We start from the raw sequence: 22,413 nt of genomic DNA, 5'->3' as shown, positions 1-22,413 counted from the left end.
ACAGCTGATTTATAACTACAAACTACAGAGCCAACAGGGCTCTGCGTGTTTTCTCACATGTAGCTATGAAGTAGTAGCTACCGGAAGTAAGTAACTAATTAGCAGCCTGTTTATTTAGTTACTGTATAACTACCTGTACATGTGAGAAGCCTGCAACAATACAGCTCTATAGTGTGTAGTTATAAATCAGCTGTGGCAGAGAGAAAAGAAGGAAGGCTGATAGCAGAAAGCTGGGAACAGCCAGCCCGTCCATTCCCCATCAGGAACAGCTGATTTAATGACGCAGATCATCTGTGTAGAAGAGTAGAATTATCCAATAACTGATGGGGATAACGCCCCTTTAAAATGTCAACAAAGTTGTAGAATGGCATATCAACAATCACATCCCATTCCTCAGAATGCGTTACTCATCCACTTAGTACTATAACTGTAAAGCATAGGGAATTTGCAGGGTGATGGTACTGTATAATGGCCTTTCTGTCGGTAGGCACTTAGTCTGGTGTAGGCTGTCACTGTGGTAGGTTCAACACAGATTTCCAGTTTGGAAAAACCTTGCAGAATTCACACCAGCTCTACAGGATCACAGTCTACATTGGCCTCTAGTGAGCAGCCCACTTTATTGTGAAAGAGATGGGGCAAGCTTCCTTTGTGAGAGAGTTTACTCCGCACTGATGATTTCTTCGGCAGCCTGGCCTGAGAACAAAAGTCCTTAATATCCCAGACTCTGAGTGTTCCGTCATGAGACGCCGTGTATAAGACATCATTGTGTATCTGCAAATAAAAAGAAGACATTGCTGAGAGACTGTCCCCACAAGCACTGCACATGCACAAAACGTTCTCCCAGAGCCGGATTTACCATAAGGCACTGTAGCCACGTGCCTACAGGCGCCTAATGGTGGAAAGGTGGCTTACTCCCCTCCTTAAGTGCCTCCCTCCTACCTTACCTATGCAGAGTCCCGAGTGGAGTGTAAATGAGAGGTCACCCACTTGGGTCTCTGCATTCCACTGACCAGATCTGCCTTCAATCGGGGGGCACCTCTAGCAGCCTAATTCTTGGGGGCACCTCTAGTGGCCTAATACTGAGCATAGCTCTAGCTACTTAATACTAAGGGATACCTGTAGCTACCCAGGGCCGGATTTAGACCTAGGCCATGGCCTAGGGCACCACAGGAGCAAGGGCACCAAAGCAGCAGGCTAAGCTGTTGTAGAATTTGCAAGCTTGCAAATGCTGCAATGCAGGGAGATCAGGCTAGCGCTGCTAGCTTCCTGTGCAGCAGCCACCTTGCTCTCCATGCATGCTTGCATTGTGACCGGCGACTATTGTCTTGGGCAGCATTGGAGACGGAAAGGAAGAGGAAGCTTCTGCACTGAAGACAATTGGAGAAATGAATGACACTGATGGCTGCTGCGGTGTGAAGGTGAGCTGGCTACCTATACTGAAAGGGGGTGGGAAAAGGAGGGATTAAGGTAGTCATCTGGCTACCTATACTGGAGGGAAGGAATCATCTGGCTACCTATACTGGAGGGAAGGGGGGAGGGGTCATCTCGCTACCTATACTGAAGGGGGCAGCTGGTGACAGTGGCCTTGGGTGGTAAAGAGTACAAATCCGGTCTTGTAGCTACCTATGATGGGCAAGGGAAGTGAGGGAAAAGTAACAACTGGGCCAATCCGCACACTTGCTGTGCTTTTCGGTGGGTGTTTGTAGGTTCATAGACGGTGAAGTCTGGGGTGCCAGTACATCTGTGCCTATTGGCTCCTGTGATGTCAATCTGGGCCTGCATCCTCCTGTCTGTTCCATATGTGTGTCATTACTCCCAGCTATGATGTGTTTTCACAATGACTGAACAGTGAGCAGAGGCCCCCCTGGGCCAGAGAATGTAAGGCATGCAAGCTCATTTATATAGCACTGGATATACGTAGGGGTCTTAACACACCTGAATGCAGTTAATTATGAATGTGTGTCCTGGGAAGATTTGTTGCAAAGCTCCTGACTTTGAATTAAAGGCCCTGGCACAAGCATCACCGCTCGCTGTAAACACTGGAACGAGAAAAAAAAATCACAAGTCTATCTATCATGTTCATGAATGTAACAGAACTGTGCTACATGCAATGCAAGATCTGCCATTAGCAGGTCTGAAAAGGTTTTCTTTTATTTCTGAAAATTAAAGTGTACCTGAGGCGACATGTGACATGAGATATACATGTGTGTAGACTAGGCATGGGCAAACTTTGCCCTCCAGCTGTTAGGGAACTACAAGTCCCACAATGCATTTGCCTTTATGAGTCATGACTGTGGCTGTAAGACTCCTGCAATGCATTGTGGGACTTGTAGTTCCTTAACAGCTGGAGGGCCACGTTTGCCCATGCCTGGTATAGACAGTAGTGCAAAACATATTACTGTAATAAGCAGGCTGTCTTGTTTTATTTTGCAGCCTGGAAGAGTTAATTTTCTTTCATGCAAATGACAGCTTATGGCCTCCTGTCAGCGCCGCTCCCCCGCATCGGCGCTACCTGCCTGTGTCCCTTCCCTCCCGCTGATAGGAGGGAAGTGACGCAGGCGGGTAGCGCCGATGCGGAGGAGGCGGGGGAGCGGGGCTGACTGACAGCGCATAGGTAAACATTGTGCTGGCGACGCGCTGCGTGTCGCCAGCACTGCGGGGGGTATAGCGGCGCGCAGGGGGGACATGGAGGCACACCATGGGGCAACGGAGGCTGGTCTTAGTGTGCACAACCAGTAACATAGTTAAATCCCACCTCGGGTTCTCTTTAAGCTGGCACTAGACTGCGCTCCATACTCTACAGTACCCTCTCATAGGCACCAGCCTATGAGAGGGATTAGATTGTGAGCCAATCAGAGGGACAGCTAAGTGACAGGGCTGTCGCCTGTACAACGCTGCGCTAGATCGAAGCGATGTACAAATGTTTTGGTTTTTTTTTATAATTACAGCCCGCCAGCTCTGATTGCGGCTAGCAGGCTGTTAACGGCTCCCCGCTCTGTTTATGAGCAGAGAATGCACACACATTCCCTGCTAATTCCAGGACACAACGCCAATCGGCGTTAGGCAGCCCTGGGGGCGGCACCTTTTCCACCGCCCATTGGCATGAGGCAGTCGGGAGGTGGTTAAATGACTAATGTACACAATAACGAGAAACACACTGCAATGTCAAGTAAGGCTGCACAGCAAGGCTACACATCCTGAACCACTATATATATATATATAGTGTATAGTGAGCCTATTCACTATTCTTACTATTCTTACTATTCACCAGCGGTGGATGTGCAGCCTGGCTTTCATGAGCATAAAGTGATGATTTGCATATTTGGGAGTGATGCATCATGGGAAACCACAGTTGCTCACTTACAATGGAATTATTGCAAATACCTTCTTTTTTAAGAAGGAAAAGTTGAATCTAGCATTGCTTTTTAATAGAGGGCTTTCTGGTCTCTTTAAGCCCTTTATACTTTCCAGGTGGCCCTGGGTCACCATGAGGCGTGTGGGTATTCCTTCTTACACGAAGTAGGGATTCTGCTGAGACCTGCTTCTTGCTTTTAGTTTACAATACAATAACTGTTGATATTTTGGCATCAGTCAGAGAGCGAATACTTATGGTTACCAAAGCAGAAGCAGCTCAGTGGTCTGTGCAGCGTAGTTTGATAAGTGGTGCATAGCAGTGACATGGCAACCTTCTGTCACATAGACTAATAGTCATGCACATATCACTGCTGAGAAATAGAGAGGAGTTATTTTGCCTTATAGAAATTGCCAGACGTCTGAAAGAGTCTGCAGGACCTTCCAGGAAGAAGATAAAATACAGAGATCCCAGGAGCCCTATATAGTGTAGCATATGAGGAACCCAAATAAATTTAGTGTGTGTGTGTAAAGATTGGCACTCACAAAGGTGGGGTGCAAGAACTCGCAACCCCAGCATCAGACGTGTGAGGGAAATCCATCCTTACCCGTGTTCTTTGGACCAGGTGAGGCACTAAAAAAAATTGTTTTGCGCTTTCAAAGAACTTATGCCCCCCACCCCACTATTGACATAGCTAAAGAGCATGGGGCCCCAGTGCTAATTTTACATGGGACCCCATGCACTCTTTTGATATGAAGCTCCAAAACCTACCAAAGATAGTTGTAGTGTCAGAGAGGTGTAATTAGAGTAAGGAAACAGTTGAAAAATGAATTGGTTGTGCAGTACAGCTAAGCAATAAAACATTAGGAGCAGAGACATAAGTCTAATGTTGTTTCCAGTACAGGAAGAGTTAAGAAACTCCAGTTGTTATCTATGCAAAAGAGCTAATGAGTGTCACGACTTTAAAAGTCGCAGAGAGCTCTGTGTTCTGAAGCTTATTATCTCAACTGCATTATATTTTGTTTTTCGTGCAGAGGAAAGATCAAAAGTTCACTAGCCTGCTCTGTAAAATCATTTAGAATGCCGAGTAGTGTGTAAACTGCAAATATTAGAGAATGATGCAATGCTATAAAAAAACATTATATAACTGAAAATAAAAATATTTCGTTTCAGTGTCTCTTTAAGGATTACTACTATTCATTGCACATATAGATGCGTTCAATACCAATATAGCACCAATGAATAGCTAATAAGATGGATGAAGGAGGGCCCCTAATGTACCTCTCTGGTTACCCCTCTGGTCCAGGGTCCCCAGTGCAGTTGCTACCCCACTGCACCCCACCTCAAAGACAACATATGACTTGTATGAGGAAAACAAATTGTTTTTTTATTGAACACTAATACATTTTAAAGTGTTGTATTAAAAAATGGTTTGCCCCATACAAGTCGTATGTCGACTTTAAGCTAAGCAGACTTGTATTTTACCAAAATGTTGACCTTCTGCATTTTTGTTGGGCACGTCTCTTCCAGTGCCTTCTAGAAAAACTTTTAGAAACACTGCAGGCTTTTTACACAGGAAGTGGAGACTCCACCTTCCACATGCACATCCCATGGAGAGCAACTTAGAGGCCCATTTATACAGGTGGGATTTGCAGATTGCCAGAAAGGTGCCATTATTGCTGCAGAAACAGTGGCACTTTTCTGGAGAATCTTGCTATGACAGTAAAACATGGAAACTACAGAAGGGGAAGTCTGTTTTTTATATTCTGCAGAATCTGGAATGACAGTTTTGTACTTAGATGAATGGTTAGTAGTGGCAGTAAATGCAGTTGATGTGACTGTGACTTACAGATTCCAGCATGGTATTTCATAGTGCTAACGCTGTGCTTGTGAGACTTGTATGTCCGCACACATTCACCTGTGTCAGGTAGCCAACATTTCGCTGTCCGGTCTGCACTGCCAGAGTACAGGTGTCTCCCCACCATCTGAAAAAATAAAAAGGAACTAATCATAAGCATAATATATATGCATAGACAACAGACAAGCACAAGTCACATGGTTTATTTTAGCATGCCGAAGGGACACATAAATCATTTGAAAAGGTTGTGCCAGGCTCGGATTTACATCACAGGAGCCTATAGGCACAGATGTCCTGCCACCTCAGACTTCGCCCTTCATGAACCTACAAACCAGGCCAAACCTCACCAAGCGTGCTGGCTGGCCCAGCTGTCACTACTCCCTTAGTCATCATACGTAACCACCAATGTCCCTTAGTATTAGGTAGCCAGAAGTACCCTGAATATTAAGTAGCTAGAGATGCCTCAAGCTAGAGGAACCTCAGAATTAAGTAGCTACAAGTGCCCCTGAGGGAGATCTCATCATTGGAATGCTGAGAGCTGGGTGAGTAACCTCTCAGTCACACTCTTATCAGGACTCTGCATAGGGAGGGAGGGAGGCGCTCGTGGCTGGGAGTGAGCCGCCTTTCCATCATCAGGCACCTGTAGGCATGTGCCTACAGTGCCTTATGGTAAATCCGACCCTGAGTTGTACACAGTAATTTAGTTCACCCAAACTATTATACTATGAAATTTGTAGAAGGAGCAGTAAATTAATGTGCGCTCCGTACACACGGCACCTTTATCAGAATTTACTGAATATGGTCATTTGAGCTATAATTAAGAGGTCATCGGTATATGCTGCCACCTTAAAATCATTAGATTACAAAATGGCTGGCTTACCAGTAATATACAATATCATTTTCATGTTTAAGCATCCTTCAAGGTAATGAGTGGAAACATGAAGGGTCATTGCTGAAAGATGGCCATAGAGACAGACAACCTCAGTACCAGTGCCAGTAGTACAGAATACAAAGCCTACCAAAGGTTTTTTCAGTGCAAAGTGGACCTTCCAAGAGCTGGAAGTCAAATATGGCATTTCTACTTTACCATCTTTAATTTAAAATATCCTTAAAGGGAACCTGAAGCGAGTAAAATTATCTAAAATAAACACATGACGTAGCTGCAAATGAATATTACACACTGTAATGGTTGGGTGCTGCAACTCAGACGTCTGATTATAGGTGATCTGCAGTATCACTAAAAATACAGAAACTATACCTGATTATTTGGTGATCTGCAGAATCACCAATAATGCAAGTATAGCTGGTAGAGATACTGACAGAGTTGTGTATTAGTGCAACCGTAACTTTAATAGTAGAGAGGAACTTTACCAGAGGAGCTGGTAAAGTACTATCAGTACACTGACTGTATATACTAGCACAGACCTTTCCAAAGGGCTGGAATAGGTACAAACAGTGAGAGAATAGGAAAATACAGACTAGTCCTTCACCAGAGGGGCTGGCCAGGTACTAGTAGTGAAAGTGACTGTATAGACTTGATCAGACCCTTCCAGAGGAGCTGGGAAGTGCTATCAGTCACTAATGGAGCAATAAGAAACTATCTCCCCAGAGAAGCTGGTGAGACAATAGTACCTCACCGGTGGGGAGGGCCCACTGGTGAGTAGAGAGGTCAGACAGGCTAGGTTCGGCAACAGAGAGATAAGTATCAGTACAGAATCGTGAGGCAGAAGAGTAATCAGTAATCAGGCAAAGTTTAGCAACTAATCAGATAGGCAGAAGTACAGAAGCGTTAAGCAGGTAGCAAGGTCAGAGGTATAGCCAGAATCATACACAGGTAATCAAATACAATAGAACAACAATCCTAATCTTGGTGTGAAGTCCTTGGTTTCAACACCTGGCACTAGTCTAAGGTCTGAGCGCTAACACAAAGTATTCACGACAGCAGACAGGGAATTAATGAAGACTGGGGGCTTAAGAAGCGGAGGCACGCTTCCAGCCACTCCCACCACGGAATCTGCCAATCGGCGCGGCGAGTGTCATCAATGACGTCAGCCGACCGGCAGGTCAGCTGATGCACCTTCTGCCCGCATAAAGGTCCTGTCTCCGCGCGCGCCCACGCGAGACAGAAACCCTATGAGCTGGAGATAACATCGTTTCCGGTGTGCTAGACGACAAGGGAAAGGATAACGCTTGATAGCTAGGGAGAGAGGCGGCTGCAGACCCCCCCTGCGAGTCAGCAGCCGCCAGATATATGCTTGCTACTCACACTAACCTTACCATCAGTTCCTCTCAGAAGCTCACCATTCTCTTCTTACAGTGATCCCTTCCAGTTCTGACAATATTTTGTTAGAACGGAAATATACCAGTTGCTGTCACTTATAGATCAGCAGCTGTCAGTTACAACTGAATGTGCAAGGTAATGTCCATGTTTCACTATGGCTGAAGTGAGTGATATTACAGTTTAACAGTGTGCTGACCAGGAAGCTGTTATGAGATAATAGCCATTTTTTTAAAGAGACTCCGTAACAAAAATTGCATCCTGTTTTTTTATCATCCTACAACTTCCAAAAGCTATTCTAATGTGTTCTGGCTTACTGCAGCACGTTCTACTATCACCATCTCTGTAATAAATCAACTTATCTCTCTCTTGTCAGACTTGTCAGCCTGTGTCTGGAAGGCTGCCAAGTTCTTCAGTGTTGTGGTTCTGTGATGCATCTCCCCCCTCCAGGCCCCTCTCTGCACACTGCCTGTGTATCATTTAGATTAGGGCAGCTTCTCTCTTCTCTCTCATCTTTTACAAGCTGGATAAATCCTCCTCTGAGCTGGCTGGGCTTTCACATACTGAGGAATTACATACAGGCAGAGCTGTCTGCACTCTGCAGGAAGAAACAGCCTGACACTTCAGTGGAAGATAGCTGCAGGGGGAAAGAAACACACAAATGATCTCTTGAGATTCAAAAGGAAGGGTGTATACAGCCTGATTGTGTATGGATGTATTTTCTATGTGTGGACATACTGTACATCAACCTACTTCCTGTTTTGGTGGCCATTTTGTTTGTTTATAAACAAACTTTTTAAAACTGTTTCTAACCACTTTAAATGCGGCGAGGAGCGGCAAAATTGTGACAGAGGGGAATAGGTGATGTCCCCTAACGCACTGGTATGTTTACTTTTGTGCGATTTTAACAATACAGATTCTCTTTAAATGGAGGATGGAGAATTCCATTGATCACAGAGGACAAATGGGACGCAGGAGAGGAGAAAGAAATTGATGAGTAGACTACACAGGAGGTAAGTATAAACTGTGTAAGGTTATTTTGACTATTTATTTTAAGTGAGTGATATTACAGTTTAACAGTGTGCTGACCAGGAAGCTGTTATGAGATAATAGCCATTTTTTTAAAGAGACTCCGTAACAAAAATTGCATCCTGTTTTTTATCATCCTACAACTTCCAAAAGCTATTCTAATGTGTTCTGGTTGACTGCAGCACGTTCTACTATCACCATCTCTGTAATAAATCAACTTATCTCTCTCTTGTCAGACTTGTCAGCCTGTGTCTGGAAGGCTGCCAAGTTCTTCAGTGTTGTGGTTCTGTGATGCATCTCCCCCCTCCAGGCCCCTCTCTGCACACTGCCTGTGTATCATTTAGATTAGGGCAGCTTCTCTCTTCTCTCTCATCTTTTACAAGCTGGATAAATCCTCCTCTGAGCTGGCTGGGCTTTCACATACTGAGGAATTACATACAGGCAGAGCTGTCTGCACTCTGCAGGAAGAAACAGCCTGACACTTCAGTGGAAGATAGCTGCAGGGGGAAAGAAACACACAAATGATCTCTTGAGATTCAAAAGGAAGGGTGTATACAGCCTGATTGTGTATGGATGTATTTTCTATGTGTGGACATACTGTACATCAACCTACTTCCTGTTTTGGTGGCCATTTTGTTTGTTTATAAACAAACTTTTTAAAACTGTTTCTAACCACTTTAAATGCGGCGAGGAGCGGCGAAATTGTGACAGAGGGGAATAGGTGATGTCCCCTAACGCACTGGTATGTTTACTTTTGTGCGATTTTAACAATACAGATTCTCTTTAAATGGAGGATGGAGAATTCCATTGATCACAGAGGACAAATGGGACGCAGGAGAGGAGAAAGAAATTGATGAGTAGACTACACAGGAGGTAAGTATAAACTGTGTAAGGTTATTTTGACTATTTATTTTCAGTTCAGGTTCTCTTTAAGCTCATTGGCGAAGGGATAGACCAAGGCGAACCGTGGACCGGGAAGACACGAGAGAGAAAAGACAATGAGGCGCCCGAAACCTTTTGTGGTTTTATTGACCTGATGAAGCGGGAAATGTCTGAGAAACATGTTGTGTGGCCCTACCCTTGTGCATTAAACTCTTGAAAACGTCATTGAGGGTTATAACATTTTTATACATTTTTTAGGTGCCTCCACCGTCAACTGCTAAAGCTGAGTGGTGTCCCGGTCACTAATCCAGTAGTCGTAGCATTTTTTTCTGCATGGCAATGGAAAAAAATATGTTTTTGGTTAAAAGTGCTATAAAAAGCATGTCAACATTCAAAATCAGGCTGTAGGCCATACAGTAGATAGAGATTGGAAGTGGTCAGCAGAAATAGAGCTTTTTGCCTTCTCCCATCCATAAGCAAAGATGTATTTCTATGCTCTAAAAGGCTGGACATCTTGTAACCTGCCGTACTTGTTTTGTACCCATTTTAAGACTGTGGATTTGTGTCCATGTGATTCAGATGTATTGTCTTTATTATTATTCTTTAATACAAATGTATGAGGCCACATCTGGAGTATGGGATACGGTTTTGGACATCACACTATGGAAAAAAGATTGACCTTCTAGAATGGGTACAAAGACGGGCAACTAAATTAATCAAAGGGTTGGAAGATCTCACTTACCAAGAAAGGTTGGACACACAGGGCTTATTTAGCTTGGAAAAAAGGCAACTGAGAGGTGACCCGATTAACATGTATAAATATATCAGAGGGCAATACAAAAGCTTGGCAGATGAGCTTTTTGTCCCAAGGGTTGTACAACGGCGAAGGGGCCATGATCTGCGTATGGAGGAGAGTACTTTTTGTGATCTATTTAGAAAGGTGTCCTTCACAGTGTGAATGGTTAAAACCTGGAATATCTTACTTCAGGAAGTAGTTATGGCAAACTCTATATGTATGCTTAAAGAGGGCTTGGGTGCTTTCCTTGCATTGAAGGGCATCCACAGCTATAATTACTAGGTAATCGCTGGCATAGTTGACCCACGGATTTAATTGACTGCCAACTACAGTCGGGAAGGAATTTTTCCCTTTAAAGGCTAATTGGCCCGAGCCTTGTAAGGTTTTTTTTGCCTTCCCCTGCATCAACTGTGATATGTGTGGGTTCAGAATTGTGTTTTCTTTTTCTGGTTGAACTCGATGGGTGGATGTCTTTTTTCAACCAAACTATGTAACTATGTAAAAGGCTGGACAACCCTGGGTTAAACTCAAAAATGAGGCATCTGTATGACTGCTATGGTCAACTTCTCCCTGTTTCTCTCCTGCAGTGACATCAGTGATATCCTCCAATTACTTTCCAGCGGGAGCCTAGTTCTGAACAGTGATAATCCCTGGAATATGGAACAAGGCGATGAAATAATCAAACACTGCGAACCAAGAAAAACATTTTTCAGTGTTCTCATTCTTTCTTTCAGCTAACTGCAGAGAGATAAAGGCCAGTTCAGGTCAACTTGTGTAAACAATCCGTCCATGTATCTGTCAATATTATCACATGTAGCATGCTGTCTGATACATCATCTGTTTTTCTTCTCCTCCAAGAGAAGGCCCCCTCCGTCCAATCATAGCTCAGTGTAAGTGCAAGTGATAGCAGGAGACCAATACCAAGACATGGGTCAAAATTTCCAGAGCCGTGCAGAGATCAGCCAGAAAATACTTTCTCTTTTTCTATTGTTTAACATAATCCAAGGATACGATTTCAAACGCGGATCTGCCAGGACCTACAGGTGACGTGAGAGACACCCTGCTCCTGGCTGTTTTCTTTGGGCTTTGCTGGAAAGTCCGTTTATTGTTGTAAAATGGAATTAACATCAAATAAAAATGCAGCTGACGCATTTATAGACAAGGATGTTCCATTTGCCTTGTTGATATCTACTGTTGATACGGCAGTGAGAGGGGAAAAGACAGGCACTAAATGCGGGCAGAGAGGTCCTGGGTTTCACCGGGTTATGTACTCCATGTTGCAGCGTGCTACTCAGAGATAAACAGTGATCATGTGAAGTAAAGAAAGTCGAGGCACTGCTGCAGTAAAAAAGAGAGGTACCTTTAATCCACGGTGTTCGGACACAGCGGGGTATACAGTGGGGGTGAGGGGATGCCTGACAGCTGTTTCGCTAAGAAAGCTTCTTCAGAGGCAAAATGTAAGTTCCTTTCTTAGCGAAACAGCTGTCAGGCATCCCCTCACCCCCACTGTATACCCCGCTGTGTCCGAACACCGTGGATTAAAGGTACCTCTCTTTTTTACTGCAGCAGTGCCTCGACTTTCTTTACTTCACATGATATCTACTGTTGGTTGCCACGTGGGATAAAACTCTGACATAACATTCAATAAAAATGGTTTTTCCTACTTTTTAATACCCATACAGTTCGCATCTTTGCTTTTGTGCACAAGTTATATTGTCTGTCTGCAAATGACAAATTCCCAAAGTACAGTTTATCTACTTTGAAAGTGGACATTGCATTTTATTGCATAACTGTTGTATTTATATATTAAAATGTATCTAGTGATCACTTCTCAGGTGCACACATACTAGAAGCAGAGAGAGCTCAGTTTCAGCACTTTGCTAATGTTTACTAAATGTAACTGATAAAGGAATGTAAACAAAAGATAATGTTATCACTTCTTCCTATGCAGCCAGAAGCTGTCCACTGAAGCAGGGAGGTTTACACTAAAGAACAAAGTGCTGTGTTTAACTGTTTGAATGCTGTTCTGCTACAATTTTTTTATGGTAGTAGATTTTATGCTGTAAATAATCTTTTACAGCAAAGAGGAAATACTGAGTTTCATTCCATTTTAATGTGGAACTGTTGTCATTGAAGTGGAAAAAAATACTGCTTTTAATTTGGTCAGAGTGACAGCATCCTATTCTCTTGTTTTCAGTAGGCTTTTAAAATTGTTAAAGAGACTCTGAAGTCTCCCAAAAATTAGGTTTTTACTTTAAAAATTGCCCCTCTTAAAACGCCGCAGAACCGCGGCTGAAAACACCCTAAATCACCCCAAACTCTCGGGGGTACATCGCGGGCTCCTTCCGCATAGAGGCAGAGCATTTGGCTGCAGCTCTGCCTCTATGCACGTCAATCAGCGCGGATCGCCGCCTCTCCCCGCCCCTCCCAGTCTTCCTTCACAAGAGGGGAGGGGGAGAGGCGGAGATACGCTGATTGACGCGCATAGAGGCAGCAACAAAATCCACAACCAAGATAATCTTCCAGGAGGAGATGGCAGATAGGCAAGAGGAGACCTTGTCCATGGTAGTGGTGGATATGTCAGGGGTGTGGAGGTAGATTTGGGTGTCATCTGCATACAGATGATAGTTAAAACCCATCGAGGAGATAACCTTGCCAATGGAGGATGTGTATAGGGAGAACAGTAGGGGGCCAAGGACCGAGCCTTGGGGGACTCCCACTGAGAGGTGGTTGGGGGTGGACGAGGACTCATTGAAGGAGGTTGTGAAGGAGTGTTTGGAGAGGTAGGATGAAAGCCAGGTCAGGGCGAGATCGTGAATGCCCATGGACTGGAGGGACTAGAGGAGTAGCTGATGATCTACTGTATCAAAAGCTGCTGCAAGGTAAAGGAGGAGGAGAATGGAGTATTTACCTTCAGCTTTTGCTAAGAGAAGGTCATTGACCACTTTGGTGAGAGACGTTTCGGTTGAGTGGGCAGGCCGAAATCCAGATTGCAGTGGGTCTAGTAGTGAGTTGGCATTGAGGTACCGGGTCAGGCGTTTGTGAACCAGACGCTCAAGGAGTTTTGAGGCAAAGGGGAGGAGGGAGATAGGGCAGTAGTTGGAGGGTAGCGAGGGGTCGAGGGAGGGTTTCTTGAGCAGGGGCAGTACTGAGGCCTGCTTGAAGTCTTGAGTTATACTAGTGACGCTTGTTTTAGCTAGGTAATGCAGGTCACACTAATCGTGCAATGCATGCTACATACTAAGCGTAAGTAACTGTAAAATTGCCATGAACCTCCTGTGCATGGTAACTTTACTAACATTCACTAAATATGGCCCGTAGTGTCTATTCAAAGAGGGCTGAACTGAAGCTGCATACAATGTTGCAGCGTCTATGCGCCTGGCCTCCCCTTGAATCAGTTATGAATATGTCTGTCAGATTTATCCATTCTTCTCACCACTCTGCATCCACATCCCCCTTCTGTAAATCCCTGGACTGGCTCCTTATCCAATTCAGGATAAGTTTCAAGATTCTGTGCCTGGCCTATAAATCTGTGCATAGAACCTGCCCTACCTACACCTCAGAGCCTGTTCACAGGTATACACCAGACAGTTCATAGTTTTAATTTTCTTTTAACCCACCCAAGTGTCAGCTGAAGCCCAAAATAGAAATGCCAACAAAAGATCCACTAACATCCATAGCTCCAGTAATACTGACGTGCACTTGGCAATACTGTATTACCAGTACTTGCGGCAACAGAGTACTGTATGGTGCTCAATTAGCAATTATAAAGTAACATAATACGTTACCACAGCAACACACACATGCAGCACATGCCAGTATTACCAGTACTAACGCCAGCAGAGTACCATAAGGTGCATATTTAGCAACTATGCAAGTAACGTAATGCACTTTACCATAGAAACACCCGCATGCAGCGCATGGCAGTATTACCAGTATTGACGGAAGAAGAGTGCCGTTATGTTGCTCAATATTGCAAGTAACATAACACATGTTAACATAGTAATCCTTGGGACCCTTTGTACATCGCGTTACTCATGTACAGCAGGTCACGCTAATTGCGCAACATGCGCTATATGGTACCTTTAGTATTGCCATGAACTGTGTCAGCAAGACCATTTTACCAGTGCTACTTGAATCAAAGCTATAAAATATACAGCTTTCCTGCAGGTTTATTAGAAGTCTGAAGAGCCACCTGCTGGTGGGTAATAAAAGTCCAAGAGTAAAATACCAACTGCCCCATAAGGGAACTACAAGACTCCAAACAGCACCAGTAAAACATTGTTAAATACTGTAGGTATACAGAACATGGCAGATTTTAGATTAAGTGGATAAAAGTTTACATAAGGTCTACTTACAGAGGAACTTTAGCCAAGTATTGATCTTCATTCCAATCAGTATCTGATACCCCCCACCCCCACAAGAAATCTTTACCTTTTCTCAAATAGACCATCAGGGGGTCTGTATGGATGAAATTGGAGTGAAACTCCTCCCACAGTGTGATGTCACTACCCTGGTCCTGGCAATTTTCTATCTGTCAACCTTGTTGCATTATGGGAAATAATGGCTTTTTTTTCAACCGCCAAACAAGCAATATCTCCCTTTGTGCACAGAACTTTCAGTAATGAACATTCTGTACAGATCACCTGGCAGAACTAAAGATGTCACCACCAGTGATACAATTCAAAATGTAAATCAGGGAGAGGAAATATATTACAATGGGCATACACTGACTAAATAATGTATAGAATATTGTAAAACATAAGCAATTTTATTCATTATGGCATTTTCTCTATAGTTCCTCTTTAAAGAGGAACTGTCGCGAAAATCTTAAAATTTAAAACACATATAAATAAGAAGTACATTTCTTTTAGAGTAAAATGATCCATAAATTACTTTTCTCCTATGTTGCTGTCACTTACAGTAAGTAGTAGAAATCTGTCATTACCAACAGATTTTGGACTAGCCCATCTACTCATAGGGGGGTTCTCAGGGTTTTCTTTATTTTTAAATGCACTTAGTGAATGGCAGATGCGCCGTCCAACTGCCAAAATAGTGTACAGCTAGCAAGGAGGCTGGCCAGCATCTTTATATAAATCTTTTTCATGGAATGTCTTTTAGAAATGGCTCGAACCTCCGATTTTTGGTTCGCGAATCTCGAAAGCGAACTTCCGCAAAAGTTCACGTTCGCGCAAACTTTGCAAACCGCAAGAGACTTCAATGGGGAGGCGAACTTTGAAAACTACAAACATTTATGATGGCCACAAAAGTGATGGAAAAGATGTTTCAAAGGGTCTAACACCTGGAGGGGGGCATGGCAGAGCGAGATAAATGCCAAAAGTCCCGGGGAAAAATCTGGATTTGACGCAAAGCAGCGTTTTAAGGGCAGAAATCACACTGAATGCTAAATTGCAGGCCTAACGTGTTTTAAAACATCTTGCATGTGTATACACGAATCAGGGAGTGTACATAGAGTACTTCTTCACACTGACAGACCAAACTCACTGTGTAATGCACCGCAAACAGCTGTTTGTGTAGTGACGGCCGTGCTGGACTGGTGCGCACCATGGCCAGAGTACAGGCGAAAGCGGTTTTCAAGCCCATATGGTCGCCGGGATGAGGTAGCTCAATGATAAAACAACAGTGACTGTCCAGCTGATCGAATTTGGTCTGTCCACAATGAAGCAATGACCTTATTATCTTGGGTGTGCCACCCCCCGAGACACTCATATAGCCGTCAGTCATTGCTTCATTGTGATATGCAAGCCCCTTCACCGCGGCAAGGTAACGATCACGAAGGGGAATTGACACATGTACATGCCTTTTGTTTTGTTGTTGCAGCCGCAGTGCAGCCAGAAAAATTAGGCAGGCATGTACACGCACCAGAAAAATCATTATAGCGGCCGCTGCTAGCAGTGGCCTTAAAAATTCAGGAATCCACCTGGAGTCCTGGACCCTGTTGGTGGTGGGGACGAAGGCAGTCAAGCGGTCTGCAGGCAGAGATGCTGTGTGGGGACCGACTTAGTTTTGGGGCAGGCAGTCACACGGTGTGCAGGCAGAGATGTGTGTGGGGACTGTCTTTGGGCAGGCCTGATCGTGCTTTGCAGACCAGGCATCCGTGGTCAAATGGACCCTTGACCCAACGCTGTGTGCCAGAGATGACACCACTTGCCTTTCAACATCACGGTACAGTTTGGGTATCACCTTTTTTGAGAAATAATTGCGTGATGTATCTTACACTGCGGTGTGTGGCTTTGCTTTTGTGTGCTGCTTATCCTCAGGTGGTCATCCCATTGCAGTTTGTGCTTTGTAATCATGTGCCATCGTAAGGTAGTTGTCCCTATGCGGGTCTTGGTCTTTCCACGGCTCAATTTTTGGTGGCAGAGAGGACAGATGGCATTGCTCTCATGTGAGGCAGACACACACAAAAATGTCCACACCGCTGAGCCCTGGGATGATGGCACTTTGGTGATGGCTGCTGACGGAGTGTTAAGTGGGGTGCCAGAATCAGAGCAGGAGGAGGAAGATATGTCATGCTTCCGTGCGGAAGCTGAGGAAGATGAGGTTTTCTGTGTTAAATAGTCAACTACGTCTTGACAATATTGGTGGTTGATGGCACGTGCCTTCTTCTGAACACTGTACTTTGGTCGAGGGCCACACAAAATCATGGCAACGCAACCTCTAACAGACCTGCCAGGTGACCTGCCCTGCCTCTGCCTTTTGTTTTGTCCATATTGGGGGGGGGGATGAAGTGAAAGGTATGCACTGACTTGACTAATACGATGTGCGGTTACACAGGTGCAGTGAAAAGGTTGCAGTGACTGCTGATACAACAATGTGTGGTCACCCAGGTGCAGTGAAAAGGTGACTGCTGGTACAACAATGTGTGGTTACACAGGTGCAGTGAACAGGTATGCAGTAACTGGTATATAAAACTGCGTGCTGTCACGCAGGTGCAGTGAAGAGGTATGCAGTGACTGGTATTACAAATGTGCAGCTGTCACACACACAGGTACCGTGAACAGGTATGCAGTGACTGGTATTACAAATGTGCAGCTGTCACACACACAGGTACCGTGAACAGGTATGCAGTGACTTGTATATAATATAACACTGCGTGTGCTCACGTAGGTGCACTGAACAGGTATGCAGTGCCTGGTATCAATACAATGTGCAGCTGTCACACACACAGGTACTGTGAACAGGTATGCAGTGACTGGTATTACAAATGTGCAGCTGTCACACACGTGCAGTGAAAAGGTAGGCACTGAATGTGCTGGGCCTGGCAGTGGCACAGTAGGAATTAGCAAGGGCCAGCTGCGACTGACTGACAGGTCTGTATATGCAAGTGTCAGTGGGCCACACAAAAAAAAAAAAACAGATCACTAGAACATTAGCTCTCAAAAGAGCTGTTGTGGGGTGCTTTTTAGCAATAAGTATCAGCAAGCAGCAAGCTAACAAGCCTAACAAGAGCCTAACTAAGCTTTCCCTAATCTGTGCAATCTGTGCAACAACCTCTCTCCCTTCTCTAATTACTGCAGTCACACCGAGTGAGATAATGGCCGACGCAGCTGCCTTATATAAGGGGGGGGGGGGGGGCTCCAGGAGGGAGTGCAGCACCACTGATGTTTGCGTGGATCGGTTCCCCGGCAAACCGTTCAGGCCATCTCAAATGTCTTTATAAAGAAAAACAAAAGTTTGCTTTCTTACAACAGAAAGAATTTGCGATAATTCAGGTTGGAGTGAGCTTGAGATGTCTCCCAGTGCATCACTGCTGAATATATGCAAATTAACCATTGTTACTCTTAGAGGCTAAACACACCTCCAGAACTGCTGGAATGCAATGATGTGTCAGCTTGTTAAATTTGTACAGAGCCATAATAATCCAACATGCATACAGACTGTTTCTGATTGTTTGATCCTCATCAGTGCATGGCATGGATTAATTTGGCTCTATGGAGTAGGGCTTGTAACACCAAGCCCCTCACACACTCCAATGAGTTCTGGTTCACCATGAGCTTGCTGGTTAGTCTGTACGTCTTTATAAAGAATACAGGCCATGTCGGTAATGTCAGATTTCTACTACCTACTGTAAGTGACAGTAACATAGGAGAGAAGTAATTTATGGCTCATTTTACTCTGGAAGAAATGTACGTCATATTTGTATGGGTTTTAAATTCTAAGGTTTTGACAACAGTTCCTCTGTAAAGTGAACCTCAAGACTATAAATCTACTCAGCAGAACTGAAAAGGCTTGGTGTTTCTTTAAGTTTCACAGCATCAAAACTTTGTTTTTCTTACTGAAGTCTCATTTTTAGCTGTATTTTTAGCTAAGCTCTGCCCCATCAAAGAAAACTGCCTGGGTGTTTTTCCCCTGATGCTGTGCAAAGCATGATGGGATTTCTGATGTTGGTGTTCTCATTGCCTAGCAACTGGGGAGGGTGGTCAGGACACAGGACAGTTGGAACTGTGTCTCATGCTCAGGGCCGGCCCTAGACTATTTGCCGCCTGAGGCAAAAAAAAATAATTCCGACGTCACCCCCCCCCCCCCCCGGTGGGGGGCGCGCTCTGGGGGGCCGCCGAGCTGGAGGGGTAGCTGGCAGGACGGGGGTATTGGGCCTAGCGGCGGGGAGGGGGTCGTACCCCCCCTCCCTCGCCTGGGTCCCCCGTGCTCCGCTCCCCTCCAGCCTTAAATACAAGCAGCCGCTATGTGTAAGAGGCACGGGCGGGTAGGACTCACCTCTTCCTCGTTCCAAGCGTGCGCTCCACTGACGTCACTTCCTGCAACGCTGCAGGAAGTGACGTCAGTGGAGCGCACGCTTGGAACGAGGAAGAGGTGAGTCCTACCCGCCCGTGCCTCTTACACATAGCGGCTGCTTGTATTTAAGGCTGGAGGGGAGCGGAGCACGGGGGACCCAGGCGAGGGAGGGGGGGTCCGACCCCCCTCCCGCCGCTAGGCCCAATACCCCCGTCCTGCCAGCTACCCCTCCAGCTCGGCGGCCGGCTCCCCGCACCCACGGACGGGCGGGTGCCGCCCCTGGAATTTTGCCGCCTGAGGCAAAAGTTTCACCCCGCCTCATGAGCGGGCCGGCCCTGCTCATGCTCCCTGTCACCTCCTTTCAAACAAAAAGATGGCTGCCCTCATGAAATCACAAACATTGACCTGTTCTTTTAAAACAGGGTGGGTAAGAGATTATATTGGCTATCTATTTTAATTAACATAACTAGTGTAACTTAATGACAGTATGTTTGTTTAGGCTGAAGTTCCTCTTTAAGCACTAGGCTGTTTTAGCAGTTCCATACTCAAGCCAGTTTCACAAGGTAGGACGATGCATAGGTTGAGCTGGATTCAATGACAAGTTTAACTAAGATGTGAACTCAAGTGAGCCATATGTGTAGAAACAGAAATATGGGGTGGCAAAGTCAATATCCAGAAACAGACCTGCAGCCAAATTAAAAGGCTATTGCATAAGTTCTGTCAAATATTCATAGTTGAGTCATTCCTGCCACGTGTATAGTGTGCACAGCCATATGTACATCTTACCTTATGTCAGACCCAATCATAGTGATAGAAAACTTTCTTACGAATTTCACGTGAGATCAAGCCATGCCTGCACTAAGCTGAGAGTCTCAGTGGAATGCAGGCTGACTGCGGTCTCTAAGCACTATCTAAGCTGTGCGCAGGGGCGTAGCAATAGGGGGTGCAGAGGTAGCGACCGCATCAGGGCCCTTGGGCCAGAGGGGCCCCCGAAGGGCTCTCCCTCATCTACATTATTTACCTCTCTATTGGTCCTGTGCTCATAATAATCATTTCTATAGATGCTGTGAATAGTAGTAATCACTAACAAACTGTTTCCCAGCCTCTTCTTGCACCTCTGACACTGTAGTTGCCATTGGCAGGTTTTGGTGCGCCGTATCAATTGTTATGTATAGAGTGCTTGGGGGGCCCCATGTAAAACTTGCATCGGGGCCCACAGCTCCTTAGCTACGCCACTGGCTGTGCGGTCCATGTTACAGTATCATAGGTATGAAGCTTTACCTGGGGAAAAACTTCACAAGCCCAGTTCTATGCTGAAGTCTTTGACAAAATATGTAAAGCAAAAATGAAACTAAAATGTTTATCTTTGATTTGGTTAGAACTTCAGACAGGTTTTTACTGCTGTGTGTGGAGGAAATGGAGATAATACTCTTAATTTCCTGCTGCTCCCATGCATATCAGAAAAGGCAAGAAATAAAGGTTGCTAAGGTTATAAAGTAAGGATAGGTTATCAATACCTGCCAATACTCCCCAACGCCTAGCAATACTCCCCAGCACCAGATAATAGTCCACAACACCAGGCAATACTCCCCAACACCTACCAATACTCTCCAACGCCTACCAATACTCCCCAGCACCAGATAATAGTCCACAACACCAGGCAATACTCCCCAACACCTACCAATACTCTCCAACGCCTACCAATACTCCTCAGTGCCTGCCAATACTCCCCAACACCTGTCAATACTTTGCAACACCTACCAATACTCCCCAATGCCTACCAATACTGTCCAATGCCTGCCAATACTTCCCAATGCCTGCCAATATTTCCCAATGCCTGCCAATACTTCCCAACACCTGTCAATACTTTTTAATGCCTACCAATAATCCCCAACTCCTAATACCCCCCCCCCCCCCCCCCCAACATTTATCAATGCTTCAAAATGCCTGCCAATAGTCCCCATTGCTTACCAATATTCCCTAGTGCCTGGCAATACTACTTAACACCTGCCAATACTCCCCAATGCCTGCCAATGCACCCCAAACCCTCCAATCCCTGCGAATATTCTCCAACACCTGCCAATACTCCCAATGCCTCCCAATACTTACTATACTGTAAAAAATAAGCAATTTTATTTACTATGTTATTTTCACTACAGGAAGCATATGGCAATTTTAATGGTAATACCTACAGTAAGGGGGTGTGTATTGCGCAGTTAGCGCAACTTGTGTTACCTAGGTAAAGCCTACGTTACCAGGAAACCACATGCTACGCAAGGCAACTTTGCCGTAGGTTAGTGAATACACCCCATAGTACCTTCATGTCTTCCATAGCAAATTACCCCCACATATTATTATTTAGTATTTATATATAGCTCTAACGTCTTCCATAGTGCTGTACAGAGTATATTGTCTTGTCACTTAACTGTCCCTCAGAGGAGCTCACAATCCAATCCCTACCATAGTCATATGCTCTATGTATGTATCATGTAGTGTATGTATCGTAGTCTAGGGCCAATTTAGAAGGAAGCCAATTAACTTATCTGTTTGTGTTTGGAATGTGGGAAGAAACCGGAGTGCCTGGATAAAACCCACACAGACACGGGGAGAACATACAAACTCGAAGCCCGATTCGAACCCAGTGCGGCAATGCGGGAGGGAAACAGTAAAAAAGGGTGCAGGTGGCTAGTGGACAAATCGGGCGCCGCCATTCACTCCCATAATAATTATCGTTTACTGGGCGCCGAACAGGAAAAAAGGGCACCCGAGAATAATAATGTTTACCAACGGCGCCCGAAGATTTTTCATGTTTTATAACGGCTTGTGATGATTTACGTTTCCTATTTCAATAAAACATTATTTTAAAAGTTATCCCTTAGTGTTTGTAAAACATTATTATTCACGAAACAAAGCGATCAGTACGTAACGTAAATTGTACTATATTTTATCCCTTACTGTTTTTAAAACATTATTCTACACACAATACAGTGAGCACTAAGGAGGGTCTTAGGTTTAGGCACCATCAGGGGGGTCTTAGGTTTAGGCACCAACAGGGGGGTCTTAGGTTTAGGCACCAACAGGGGGGTCTAGGGGTTAGGGGTAGGTACAGGGAGGGTTACTTAGTAATTTTTTTTTTAAACGTTATTATACGTTTCACTATTTAAACGGAAGATTAACGTTTTTACAATTGCCGATTTCATGCACATTATTTAATGATTTATAACTTTATAAAACATTAATTTTAAACGAAATACAGTACAATTCATTTTTAAACGTTATCCATGCTTATTGTTTAAAACCCCGCGCCCTTTTTTCCCAGCGCCCCTTTTTAACGTACGTATGCGGGAGTGCTGCCTGCCACACCAGCGTGCTGCCCATATCACTTTATGTTTTGTGTTACCAAGTTTTCCTCAGATAGCATGAACAGAGGGAGAGGAAACATTTACAGGAGTTAGGTTTAG

The 22,413-nt window shown here is 44.8% G+C and overlaps 1 protein-coding gene across 6 annotated transcripts in view; it reads right to left on the bottom strand.

The window, feature by feature from the left end:
* Positions 1 to 23: 23 nt before the first annotated feature.
* WDR86 (WD repeat domain 86) overlaps positions 24 to 22,413 on the bottom strand; it is a 126,409-nt gene continuing 104,019 nt past the window's right edge. For all 6 annotated transcript variants that reach the window (XM_068238618.1, XM_068238619.1, XM_068238620.1 and 3 more), the window contains 3 exons: positions 5,202 to 5,337; positions 1,936 to 2,039; positions 24 to 771 (listed from right to left, as the gene is read on the bottom strand). In XM_068238618.1, coding sequence (XP_068094719.1) covers positions 562 to 771; positions 1,936 to 2,039; positions 5,202 to 5,337 — 450 coding nt within the window. In that variant the 3' untranslated portion in view covers positions 24 to 561. The remainder of the gene's footprint in view (positions 772 to 1,935; positions 2,040 to 5,201; positions 5,338 to 22,413) is intronic.

The sequence above is a fragment of the Hyperolius riggenbachi genome, chromosome 5 (genome assembly GCF_040937935.1).
Source record: "Hyperolius riggenbachi isolate aHypRig1 chromosome 5, aHypRig1.pri, whole genome shotgun sequence".
NCBI classification, from domain to species: Eukaryota; Metazoa; Chordata; class Amphibia; order Anura; family Hyperoliidae; genus Hyperolius; species Hyperolius riggenbachi.
This window is presented reverse-complemented; position numbering and strand designations above follow the sequence as displayed.